This window comes from Charadrius vociferus, unplaced genomic scaffold, assembly GCF_000708025.1.
Source record: "Charadrius vociferus isolate BGI_N301 unplaced genomic scaffold, ASM70802v2 scaffold1020, whole genome shotgun sequence".
NCBI classification, from domain to species: domain Eukaryota; kingdom Metazoa; phylum Chordata; class Aves; order Charadriiformes; family Charadriidae; genus Charadrius; species Charadrius vociferus.
In genome coordinates, this window is record NW_009646502.1 from 415117 (window position 1) to 428268 (window position 13152).

The 13152-nt window shown below is 50.1% G+C and overlaps 1 protein-coding gene across 1 annotated transcript; it reads left to right on the forward strand.

Annotated features, from left to right (window-relative positions):
- Positions 1 to 596: 596 nt before the first annotated feature.
- Positions 597 to 12699, forward strand: FAM134A (family with sequence similarity 134, member A). Its single transcript, XM_009883831.1, has 8 exons — positions 597 to 697; positions 6084 to 6114; positions 6861 to 6996; positions 8308 to 8392; positions 9177 to 9314; positions 9656 to 9750; positions 10668 to 10803; positions 11540 to 12699. Exons 1-8 carry the CDS (start codon positions 634 to 636, stop codon positions 12268 to 12270), a joined length of 1416 nt encoding a protein of 471 aa, XP_009882133.1. The 5' UTR covers positions 597 to 633; the 3' UTR covers positions 12271 to 12699.
- The last annotated feature ends 453 nt before the right edge of the window (positions 12700 to 13152 follow it).

The window sequence follows — 13152 nt, forward strand, 5'->3', positions numbered from 1 at the left end:
CTCAAGCCAGTGTGTTGATGAGGGACATGAAAGGTTTTACGATAGAGTCAAGTGAGCAACTAAACCATTTAAGTGCTAGGCTCTGATTAAACGAGGAGAGGTTTGTAATAAAAGAATGGGCACCTAGAAGCAGGTGCAGGATGTGTTTTGATGTTACTTGTGGGTAATGCTGGACCTTGTGATGACAAAAATGGATATAAGTTTTCAGCAAACAGGCTGATTCTCAACCAGTCTTCTGCTACAGTAATCTGTATTTATGTTAACTAGAGGCTCCACCTTGGGGATTTGGAGGGACTTGTGCTTGTATAAGGGAGCATAAGCCTTGTTTTACAACCGAAGGAGGAGCTCAGGAGCAGGGTAGGAGAGCGCTGGGAGATGGCAGATAGTCAGCTGTCTGGTGGTGGGCAAAGGCACCATTTGAGAATGTGCTGTGGCGGGGGTGGGTGTCTGTGGAGTACAATGCTTGCTGCAGTGTCTGGTAGCAGTTGGATGTTTCTGCTCTGCCGTACACTGAGCTGAATCTGTTTGCTCATCAAGAGCAGTAACTTGCTGCCTTTTTCCTGCCTAACAATTTCTCGTTTGATTTCTAGGTTGTTTTCCTCCACCTCCCTCAGACCCCTCTTTCTCCTCAGCATGTCCCTTCTTGGCATCCTCTTGCTGGAGAGGTGGAAGCCCAGGTTCCTGTTTGATTTCTCAGGTATGTGATGAATAGCACTGTAGCTAGTGACACAGTTCTAGTGTTACCAGCTGCTGGGCTATGGCCCCAGCCGGTCCTTTCGTGGCTTTCTCATAGGTTGTGTAGGCCCAGTTCCCACTGGAACTGCAAGCTTTGGTACTGGTGCTGCCTCTTGCCTATTTGTGTCAGAGTATTAGGATGTATACTCATACTCTGGGCATGAGAAGAGTTGCTCCCAGTGCTGAGAAGTTCTGAGAGGAGCTCATTTTGGGAGTGACTAAGGGGGCCCAGCTAGCTTGTCAGGGAAGCTGGTGACAGGGATGATGCAGTGTTTCTGCTACGTCCTTTCTCTCCTGCAAATGTTGTGGCGAGAAGATCACTCCAGGTCTGAGCCTGTATGACCAGCTGAGCTGGGGCAAGGAAACGGTGAGGCTGAAGTGTATCAGTTTTAGTTAAGTGCAGCGTGGACTTATGCCCTGAAAGAGGCAGAGTAGATGAGAGCCACTTCTCCTTGCGGCAGGTAGCAGAGTGGATGATGAGGTCTGACAGCAGGGACAGTTAGTGTATTGTACCTGTACTGAACAGCATCTGGTCTCCAGCTAATCAGGGAGTCTGATCACTTGGCTTATCTTTCCCAGTTATTGAAGGGTCTTTGCCAACATTAGACACAAAAGTAACAAGAGGAATAGTCTCACAACGATGATAGGGGTGGATTGGCTGCTGTCTGCTTTGAGTGCCTCCTTCATTGAAATTTATTAAACGACTAGTCTCAGACCATGCTTACTGCATCTCCTGCTGCTGTTCAAAGGCAGCTTGGGGCCCTCCATCCCTGCCCCCCTACTCTAGGGAGGGTTTCTGAATGAAAGCACCTCTATATGTGTGTTTGTAAGGTGCCCTTTATTTGACCTAAAAGGGTACTGACTTAAAGGGTGCTTTCACAGAAGTCCTGATAAGATTAGATATGTTTCAGCTGTAGTCTCGAAACTGTTTGCTTTGTGTGGTTCAGGTAACTAGGCAGCCAAACTGGACTGGCCAATTTAATTTCCTGCTAATTCACATTGGATTTTTAAGGGAATAATTTAAAGCCAACCCAAAACATCTCACTTGAAACATGTCCAGAAATGCAAAAGCCCGGTGTCCGATACAGAATGCTGTCATTGAGGCAGGTGGGGGTAGAGTTGCTCCAGCAAGTACAAGGCCTATAAAAGTTGTGTTACCACAGAAGAAATAGGAAATTTGTACTGAAATCAATTTATATGATGCAGAACAGTGAGGAATAAAAAAAAGAAAAACAAACAAACCAACACACCAGGGGTTAGGCTCATCCTGTGTCATCAGCTCTGCAAGAAGTCAGTGCACGTCCTACAAAGCCACTCCTCAGTGGTGTTCTTCCCTGTATTTCACTCCTGGCTGCTTTTCTGCTGCTAACGGCAAAGAACAGGGACACCTTTCTGGTGTGCCGTCGTTAGGTCACAGCCCTTATTTCACCATGGTCCACTGAACCGTGTTTCCTCAGCCTCTGCAAGGAAGGAGCGGTGCTCTGCGTTCCTGAGGGGCCTCCTGTTGAATTGGCACTGCTGAATACTTAGGGGTTCTTGTGTGGCTCTTACTTCCCGCTGAAGCAGAGCTGTAGCTTTGTGGCTTTCCTCCTCAGTGCTTCCTGTAAGTCTTTCCAGGAGCTTTTGGAAGTAGGTCAGTACCACACCTTCAAGAGTCAGCACGTATATACACAAACCTCAGCTTGTGGCCGTTCTGTATGTCTCGGGTGACTGCTTATAACATCACTTCTGAAGGAATGCTAAAACCTCAGCGTGTGTTTTGCAGTTCCTCACATGGTGTGATTGGGGACGCACTAACAGCAGTGAGATGCACAACCTTTTTAGCTCCTACATATTTTCAGCTGCCACGCAGGGTATTTTCTCCATATGTAACCAACTCTACATGGGGTTTTACTTAAATATTGTTTAAGAACTTAGGAAGCATCTCCACTTTCTTTTGAAATGGGTATCAAGTAGGGATGTTTTCTGTACTGTCATTTGGCATCTTATTTTGGTCACCGTAGGAGAGTATAGTGTGGAAGAGCTTTAGCAAAGCCTGCATTGTGATTGAATGCTGATACTCCTTAAAAAGGGCCCCTGCTTTCTAGCTGAAGTTTACACACAGATGAAGAATGCCTCTTGAGGAAGCGTTGAAAACCTATAAGAGCCAAGGAATCCATCAGCGATAATTTGTCAGTACCAACATGTAACCTAAACTCTTGTGCGGCTGACTGGTCTCCCAGAAGAGTCTGGTGTATGTCAAGTGGTTTGTATTAGCCCACAATCCGGTGTGAAATGCCGACAGCAAGATTTCAGCTGGTTATTGATGATCTGAGGCCAGCTGTGAGTGCCCTGCTCGCTGGCTTAGTTGTACCGTTGCTAGACAGTATTGCAGCACAGGTTGGAGTTAAACCTTACCGAAGTGAATGTGTCCTGTCAGAAATGCTCTAGGTTTTTTGTGATTGGGCTGTTTCTCCAACTGATGTAAGACTCCAGTGCTTTGATATGGCCAGCAGGCAGACTACTCTACTACAGGAAGCAAGATACTGTTGATTTTAAAGACAGCTTGTGTTTTGCCAGATAGTTGAAATCACGTGAACACTGCAGCCTGCTGAAATGTTCTGCAGCTCCCCAAAGTGCCTCTGAAACCTTCAGAAGCAGCTGAGGAGAATTGTTTCGCTCCCTCTGCTGGCATATTTTGGATGGCTGGGATTACTGCAGTCAGTCAGAGAAGAGTGGGGCTCCTGTGACATCCCGCTTGCTGGGTTGCTGGCACTTCTGTCCAGCAGAGTACAGCAGGCATCCCATCACCTCGTTTGGTAGCTGGTACAACCAGTATAGCCAGCCGTCACAGACCAGCCAGTGCCAAATGTAATTTATTTGGTGATTTAGTGCAGGTAGTAGATGAGGCTTTGAGATAGAGCTGGATTTCTGCATGCTGCGATTAAGCAGCTTTAGATTCCTGAGCACAATAACAAAATATGGCAACAGCGGTCGTGCGAGAGAGGCAACCACCTCGTAGGGGTGGAGCTGCGTCCATAATATTCCTTTCTCGCCCCAGGCTCCCTTTGTGAGCAGTGCTTGCTGGCTGCCTCAGCAGCCGTACCTGACAGTCGTGGACAGAGGAGCGGATGGGCAGCCCAGTCTGAGAGCAGTTGACTCCTCTTGTCAGGCCCGATTACTGGAAATCTGGGTCACGCTCTCAAAGAATCGCCTCCTCCCCTGGGCTGATGGCCTCCCGCTCCACTGCACTGTGCGAGCTGGCTGGTGCAGTGCCTGCAGCGGTAGGAGGAGTCTGACATACTTGGCCCAGCGTCCTGTGTCTTGGGAGAACAGTGGCAAGGCTGCTACAAGCAGTTGCTCTCTTCTGCGGCTTGAACTGGAGTCTGAAGTCTCACTGGGTGCTGGCAGTGATGGATGTTCACTTCTTCTTTGCGTTTCCCTGGGGGAATCGCTGCTGCTCTTGGGCTTTGCATCTGGCTGATGACTCCAGGGAGGATTCAAACCCCATTTTGCTCATGTTGCACTTTTCAGCTGGTTTCTAACAGTTAGCCTGGACTTTGAACATAAACTCTCTTACTTTATTTTAGTCCTGTTTACATGGTGACATGCAGTGTGGGGGATAGGGTCCCACTGATTTTTAGAACCTCTTGGACTAGGTTTGCTGTTGGCCAGACAGTGTCTAAGATGCATGTGTCTCTACCATCTTTAGGACAGTTGGCTGACTGGTAGAGGAAGTGTCATGGTTTAACCCCAGCAAACAACTAAGCACCACACAGCCGCTTGCTCACTCCCCCCTGGTGGGATGGAGGAGACAACCAGAAGGGTAAAAGTGAGAAAAGTCGTGGGTTGAGGTAAAGACAGTTTAATAAGTAAAGCAAAAGCTGCACATGCAAGCAACGCAAAACAAGGATTCATTACTACTTCAATTGGCAGGCAGCTGTTCAGCCATCCCCAGGAAGGCAGGGCTTCATCATGTGTAACGGTTACTTTGGAAGACTAACACCATCAGTCTGAACATCCCCCCCCTCCTTCTTCTTCCCCCAGCTTTATACGCTGACCATGATGTCATACGGAATATCCCTTTAGTCATTTGGGGTCAGCTGTCCTGGCTGTGTCCCCTCCCAGCTTGTAATGCATCTCCACCCTGCTCAGTGGTGGGGTGGTTGTGAGAAGCAGAAAACACCTTGACTCTGCCTAAGCACTGCTCAGCAATAATGAAAACATCCCTGTATTAACACAGTTTTCAGCACAAATCCAAAACATAGCCCCATACAAGCTACTATGAGAAAAAAATTAACTCTATCCCAGCCAAAACCAACTCAGGAGGGTAGACCTCAAGGGGCCTTCACAGCGTGATCGGGGCCTTGGTAAACACAGCAGACTTATAAAGACTGGGTTGCTGGAAGGACTTTGGTTGAGCCCTGTACATCTCCAGACCCTAGTCAGCTAGCCAGGACACCCAAATCCTTGGGCAGCCAGGCTTATGAGTTCCAGCTGTCATAGAAATATTTGGGTTTTTTTTTCCTCTATGTATCTGAAGGCAGAGCATAATCATATGTGACCTTTGCCATTAAAACACTGCTCCTCTCTTTGGTACTGCATGGAGTAAGTCCCTGTTTGATTATCACTGGGTTGGGTGCAGAGAGGAATGGGAGAAGCTTTCCCTTGGTCCTATACAGACTGCCAGACCTTAGGATTGTAGTTATATCTGTGCCTGGCACAAAGAGCTGTCACGGGACGTGACAGCCCTAAAATTAGATAATTATACACAAGACTGCTATTTGTTACTTAATTCTGTGGGAAAGGATAGAGACGTCGGGGAGATCTCTGGCATTTGTACACAGCATCCTGCCAGGGACTGTGGTCCGGGCTGATCGGTGAGAAATGCAGCTCAGACCTGCTGGTGCCGTGTTGAGCTCTGAGGTGGGAGCTGAAGCTTTGCCCAGCCCAGGGACCGTGCTGGCAGCCCTCTGTGAATGACGGGGGCTAGGCAGCTGCGCTGGGGATGGCACTGCCCAGACGCGTTGGGACACCAGGGCAAGCTGTACAATCCCTGCAGTGGAGAGCCCACATGCTAGCGGCAGGGTGCACCTCGGATACAAGTGTCATGCCACGTGTTTGTCAACAGAGATTGCAAGGTGTGCTGGGGCACCCTGAGACCAGTGCTTTGGCAGCTCCGAGTCTCCAGGCATGCTTCACCGAAGCCTGTGCAGCTCAAACTCCAAGCCTGCTTGCCTGAGAGCACGAAGAAGGTCCCCAGGGTGCATCCCTAGCTAAGGATGATCCAGCTCTGCTCTGTTCAAGTGGTAAAAATGTCGGGTTGTATTTTTCGCTTGGCTGACTAATCTCCTGTGCTCTCTCTACAGCACAGCCATCGGAGGAGCCGGGAGGGGAGAGGTAAGCTCACTGATATGTTCCTTGGTGAGAGGGGAGAGTGGGGAAGCCTTAATTTAGTGTGGTGATCTCACCTGCCCTTTTTGCTGTTGTTGATAGACTGCACGTCTCCTGCTGTGAAAGATTGGTAGCAGTTTCTCCTGCACTTGGAGCTGCTTATGAGCTCCGGAGCCACACTTTGAGACTCTGGGGAAAGCTAGTGTTCTTTCAGTAGCAATAAAGCTCAAGTGCTTCTGATGTTAGAAACTCTCAGGTTTCTTCCCTGGATCTCTCCTGAACTATTTTAAGAATCCTCCAGAGAGAAGGAAATCCCCAAGACTGACTTTTGCAGGCCATATGTGCTGTCTCTGGTGGCATAGCTTGCATCCCGTGCTTAGGCATGGTTATAGATCTGAGCAGCACACTCTGGGTACCTCAGACTTGGTCCCAGAGAAGGCCACATAACTAGTTCCACCTCCAGTGCTTCTGTCTTCGTGGCTTTGAGTAAACTGCTTTGCATCTTGGGCCTGTGGCACAGGGATGCTGTGGCATGATGTGTACTGCTGCTGCTTGGCTCACGTGTCGCTTGGCTCTTTTCCTGATAAAAAGCAAAAACCACCTCCAAATCAAGTGTCTTCCATAGTTCAGTTGAAGATGCAGTCAGTATTGTCCAGCCTTTGCTAAGGATCTCTGCTTCCCAGTGTAGCTGTTCTCCCTCAACAAAACAGACGGTGTTCAAAGATTGTCTTCTTGCTCTTGTCTGTCTCTAGTGAGGGGGTCACTTCGGGGGCACAACCTCACCTGCTCAGTGTCCCTGAGCTGTGCCACTGTCTGGCAGAGAGCTGGGTCACCTTCAGGCTGTACCTGCAGGAACTGCTACAGTACAAGAGGCAAAATCCTGCCAAGGTAAGCTGGAGATACCTACTCTTCTGTGCAGGGGCTTTTCTTTCCATTACTAGCGGCCTAGGAGATGGAAGAATGTCATACCAATATTTTTACATTTCCTATCCCTGTTTAACATTTGCTGTTCATTCCTTTCATATTTTGTGCTATGGGAAGCTTAAATAATGAGTAATTTGCTTCCAGTATTTGTAAGCTGGAGCTGAACTTAACCCGTTCTGTGAATGGCTAGCATGCAAAGGAAGCTCTTACATTGGGAGCAGGGAGAAAAACGGGAGCCTACAGCCTCTGTCCCTTTGACAGGCTCCATTCAACGCTTTAAGCTGATCCGACCTGTTTTGCTAGCCAAGATGTGGCTAACCAAGTCCAAATGCAGCGGTGCTTCTGAGTGCATGGAAACTTGTCGTAAACCATGTTCTGATAGCTGTGATGTGTGTTGTTTGAAAAGGGTTTGTAAACAGGAGTTGCCTTAGCATCACAAAAAATGGGACAGACCAACCACTGGGATTGTATCAGGCTTGCTGGTGTCCAGTGTCCCGAAAGGACTGGGTTTCTATCACTGCTGATTACTCCTCTTCTGTTAAAGCACTGTCCCAACTACTCCCCTGGAGTAGGACTCCAGGACCAAGATGTCCATAAAGCATGAATTCATTGGGGCCCTTAGAGGGCCCTAGATTTTGTAGACCCTTTCCATTATGAATGAAACGCTTCATTGCTGGATTTAGTTGATATTTGAACCCATGCCCTGGCTTGTAAGGTGTCTGTCCTCACTTCTTCCCCCTCCCCAGGGGAATGCAGGACAAGCCCTCAGGGCTGCACCACTATACTTCCACTTTTTCCAGAGGAGGAAGGTCCTGGTCTGGTGGGAGCGTGGGTTCTGCTAATGCTTCTGCCAGCTGGTTTATGGCATAGCAGTGGGACAATGTCTGGTGTCTCTGTCGGGACAGTACGGGCTTCTCCTAAAATGCTGAGCTCTGCAGGGGAGACTTACTCTAAAATGGCAGTTTGCAATATCCCATCCTAGCCTCAGGGAACAGGATTTACTTCACAAAGAATTGTCTAATAAAGTTTTTATTCATTTTATTGGGGTTTGGGGTTACCTTGGTCTTCCTGCGCTTGAACCTCTAATGCTTACAGCTTAACCCGACCAGGCTGTCTGAGTTGTGATTGTCAGCATCTGAATGTACTCGGTGCAAAGCTGGTGTGCTGACTGTGTTAGGAGCATCCCTCATTTTGCTCTAACTGGGTTTCCTGCACTGGTTGCATAGATGTATCTCTGCCTCTTGTCACTTCTGTTTGTCCTCTCTCTTCCTTCAGTTCTGCATGAGTGTCTGTTCAGGCTGCCTGATTCTGGCTGTAGTTGGACACTATGTTCCAGGCATAATGATCTCCTACATCATTTGTGAGTATAAGCAGCTCTCTCGTCTGACTTACGCTGAAATGTGACCTAACTGTGCTGGTAGAATACGCTGGTAGAAGCGTATTTGTGGTTCTCTTGAGGGGATCTGTGCTCGATGATTAATCAATACAGGCAATGTGCTCCGGGAAGTCTCTTGCTTTAAGTGTGTGCATGCAATACAACTACAAAGTCGGGAGAGGGAGCCGTCGCTAAAGCATTGCTTTCCTCTCCTACCCACGGCTGGGGATGTGCTGGTGAGGTCCCAGAGCAGCAGAAACCTGCAGTCTCTCAGTTCCTAGACTGGGCAAATCCATAGCGAGAGACTTGTTAAAGAAGCTGCATGTTCAGCAAATAAGACCTTTTTCACTGCATCGTGAGTCCCTGCTAACCCTGAAGACTGTTTGGGTGGTCTGCTGCTAGCGCATCTCACATATGAGCTGTATGCTGCTTCCCTTACGAACGTTTTGGTGATTTTTAGTTTTAATAACCTCATTTTGGGGCCTCTGTTGCATGTTGGGGCTGGGATGCAGTGGCTGAAGAGGAGGGCTTATGCTTCATCTTAACATAAATCCATATCCTAACAGAGGTCTGTTAGGAAAACCTGGTTAATCGAGCAGCTTTGGCATGAGTTAAGAATACCCATGGATGAGGATTTTAGGCAGAATCAGGTGGGAAAGCAAATGCCATTCAACTGCGCTTCCCTTGATACAGTTTCTTGCTGGCACCCCATAAAGGGCTGGGTTGCACTTGGTCTGTCTCTCACACTCCCCGCATCCTATTGCCGCAGTGCTCAGCATTCTGCTCTGGCCTCTGGTGGTCTACCACGAGCTGATCCAGAGGATGTACACGCGTTTGGAGCCTGTCCTGATGAAACTGGACTACAGTATGAAGGCAGAGACGCTGCACCACAAGCATGAGAAGAAGAGTAAGGACCCACCTTTGCTCTGACTTTTTCTGGCGCCGTAGTCCCAGCGTGGAGCTCTAGCAAAGGGACAATTGGAGAGCAGGTCTGCCAACAGTGTGTGGTGAAAGGCTGCAGGGAAGCAGGGGAAAACAGACTGAAGCTTGAGGGCTATGGGGAGAGCAACTGGACAGGTAATCCTGGGAATAGCAAAGGAGAGCAACAGGTTACAATTGTTTCTGGGAACCTTGGGCTTCCAGGAAACCTGCGCAGTTTCACAGGATAGTAGAAGTAGTGGGAAAGTGATGTATAAATGCGTAAAATTCCTTCAGTCTCATGTAAAACCTTTCTTCTCCTTCTTATAGAGCGACAAGGGAAGAGTGAGCCTGCAGCAGGTGATGAGCCAACAGCAGAGACGGAGAGTGAGAGTGAGGCAGAGCTGTCGGGCTTCTCCCCAGTGGTAAGAGCAAAAAGAGCTGTACAGGAACCAGTCCCTCCTGTCTGGTCTGTAGCAGCTTGAGAGCCAAGGGGTTGGTCTGAGTACAGCTGCATTGATAATGAACAGTAGAGCAAGTCACTTCTTTGCAGAATCCCAAGGGCAGAAGGGTATTAGTTTGATGAAGGACATTGTCTCCAATCTGCATATTGAGAATTCAGCACCACAGGGCTGGGGATGCAGGAGCAGGACAGGGTGAGCCATGCTCCAGCCTCCTGCTGACCTGTGGAATTGCTTTGATGGTTACGCTTCATGCTCGGAGATTGTGAGCGTCTCCTAAAGAAAAAAAACTATCCTGGTGTAATGTGCAGGGTCTCCTCACCACTGGAAAGGGGAGATGAGGAACTCTTACACAGTTCCCTGCTCTCAGTCAAACTGAGTGTGACCTTTCTACATGTGCACCACAGAAACAGACCAAGTGTCTTCCTTTACAAGAGCTCTGGGCATGTAGCTGGTCTCTCAGATGGGAAGCTTCAGCTTCTAAAGGAATACAGATACTTGAGCCGCTGCTGATTGTAGAAGGCTTCATTGGGCCCAGTGTGAATGCAAAAGGGAAGGGTGTTTTACCCCTTGGTGATCCCAGGAGAGGAAGAAGGATCAAAGCCCTGATCCCATCTTATGCTGGCAGGTTCTTTACTGAGGGCAGGCAAAGCTGCAGGCAGTGAATTATTGCAGGAAAGCCAGTGTGAGCTGAGACTGTCCTTCCCTGGCAGTGCAATAAGCACTTTGCCCAGCCCCCTCCTGCTTTCATGCTGTCCCTGTGCAGAATCTCTCCAGCAAAGGACTTCTGCCTGGGAGCTCTGGTTTGTGCAGAGGTGCCCGTAGGCAGCACTGGTAGTCAGACACCCGGGAATTTGTCCCTCTGCCTTCATCCCATGCAGGTGGATGTGAAGAAGACTGCCCTGGCGCTGTCAATCACAGATTCTGAGCTTTCTGATGAGGAGGCTTCCATCCTGGAGAGCGGAGGCTTTTCTGTCTCAAGGGCTACCACCCCACAGCTGACAGACGTTTCTGAAGGTACGTGATGGGATGCTTTGCTGCCTTCCTCACCCTGAGTGTTTTGTCCCAGAAATACTGTCCCTCCAAATACAGGGAGAGGAGCTAGCTATTCGCAGGCGGAAGAGCACTACAAGGAGTAATAGCAGGGTAGCATGCCCTGGCTTCATGGCTGATCATGAGCTGGTCCAGAGTGGACATCTGCCTCTGATTACTGCCCCACAAGACAATGTTCTTTTGTCACTCCAGCAAGGGAGCAAGGCCATCCACTAAGTCCCGCAGAAATAATTGCGTGGTATAGTTCACGCACCCATATATGATGCTGTGAGGGTCGGACACCCCACTCTGTCAGACTTAGAAGCTCAGAGAAAGACTTGTCAGTGGTGAGGAATGTGAAGGTAATCACTCAGATGGGGTCACCTGAGTGTCTGGGGAGGAACAGGCAGGTGACGTGCTGTGAGGACAATTTCCCTGACCCTGTGGGTTTTAGCGGAGGGCTCTAGATGCAGAGAGCGTGAGCTGGAGAAGGAAGTCCTCTGAGCACGTAGAACAGGATGTGGAAAGGGACACTCCACATGAGTCATGCCACTAAGGAGAAGGGAATAACTGCAGAGCCCTTCCTGCTGTGCTCCCAGAGCTGAGAGGATGCCCAAAAGTAGCCCTGGTGTGTCAGCTGGGGGGTGGGGATATGGGTGGGAGGTGTCAGTGCCCTGGTTTAAAGTGAGGGGACCTGTGCCTTAATGCTGATGCCTTTCAGACCTGGATCAGCAGAGCCTGCACAGCGAGCCAGAGGAGTCATTTTCCAAGGACCTGGCAGAGTTTCCCTCCGTGGAAGAATATCATTCCAGAGACCTGGGACCACAGAGCGATGAAGACGCCTTTGGTGTTCCTCTGGGTCCTGAGCTTGCCCACGCTGCCCGTGAGCTGGACTCAGCAGAGAAGGAGGCCGCGGACTCTGATCTCTCCATCCTTCGCCTAGCGTCTCCTCTCCATTTTGTAAATACGCATTTCAATGGGAGCGGGCAAGCGGCAGGAGGCAACGCAGAGCCAAAGACTGTCCCTGCCCCGGGCCTGGGCATCTGCATCGACACCCTGAGCGAGGAGATCGTCACCACTGCCATTACCACGGCAGTGCAGAACACCCTCTCTGCCCTGCTGCGATCCTCGGAGGCCAGCGAGGGGCCCTCCCTCTCCGAGTTCCTCCCCACCGAGCCCGAAGAGAAACTAAGCTTCCAAGCACAGTTGTCAGAGACCGAAGTGGTGGAGACGGAGAGAGCAGCTTCACCGGAGGATGAGGAGGAAGCAGATGACTTTGAGCTACTGGATCAGGGGGAGCTGGAGCAAATGGATGTAGAGCTGGGGCTCGGAGAGGAGCAGGAGGCACAAGAGTCTCCTGCCGCTCCGGCTCCCCCCTCTCCCACACTTGCTGAGCTGCCAAAGCAGGGAGATGAAGAGGAGGCAGTGATGACAGCAGCATCTATGTCTTAGGTCTTCTTCGTGCACCCCCTTTTCCTCCATCGTCACTGGAAAGAAGGAAGAACTCACACGGTGAACGTGCAGTGGGTTTTTAGATGTTTGTGTTGCCTGGGATGGAAACGCGTCAGTGTTAATGTGCTGTGTCTGGAATAACGAATCCTTTCCATCCTTCTAGAGCCCGGCCTTCGCTGGCTGAGCGGGAGACGCCCCTGCCCTGCAGCTGGGGAGGAGCCGGCTCCTAGAAGCCTTACGCCACAATCGAAACACCAACCCCAGCAAACGCTTCCTAGTAATGGTGCAGTATTTTGGTCTGTCTTCTGTTTGTCTTTCGTTTTGCACGCAGAGTACCGAGCTAGCTGTAGCTGCTGCTAATACCCACATCCCCAGTAGGACATATGCAATCTTATTTTATTGGGTTTTTAAATGGCTAAAAGTGTAAATAATTTTAACTTTCATTGGTTTCGTTTTAGGGGGTAAGGGGGGATGGGGTGCACAGTCAAATGTGGCGCTCAGGGGCTAGGGGAGGGGAAGGGGGGGGTCTTTGGAGGGGAGGGCGGCAGTACGGGGACAAAAGCAGACGGATGCCGTGCAGCAAAGAGACTCCTGCGAACCCTCACTGCTGGAACAGGGGTGTCAGCCAACACCTCCCTATTCAGTACTCCAGTTTCTTCCTGCCGTGGCCCCTCCCGGGCACCGCTGGCCGCCCCGCACCACCGCCCCTGCTCGCACCCCTTCCCTCCGCACCCCTTGCTCGGCCGGGCATCGTAGCATGGCACCTGAAGACTTTGAAGAGAGCCGGGAGCTCTGATACACAGCAGAGGAGCCGTGTTGTGTGTGTCTTTTGAGGACGGGGAGGAGGAGGTGGGAGGGAGGGAGGATGGCGGGAAACCCGCC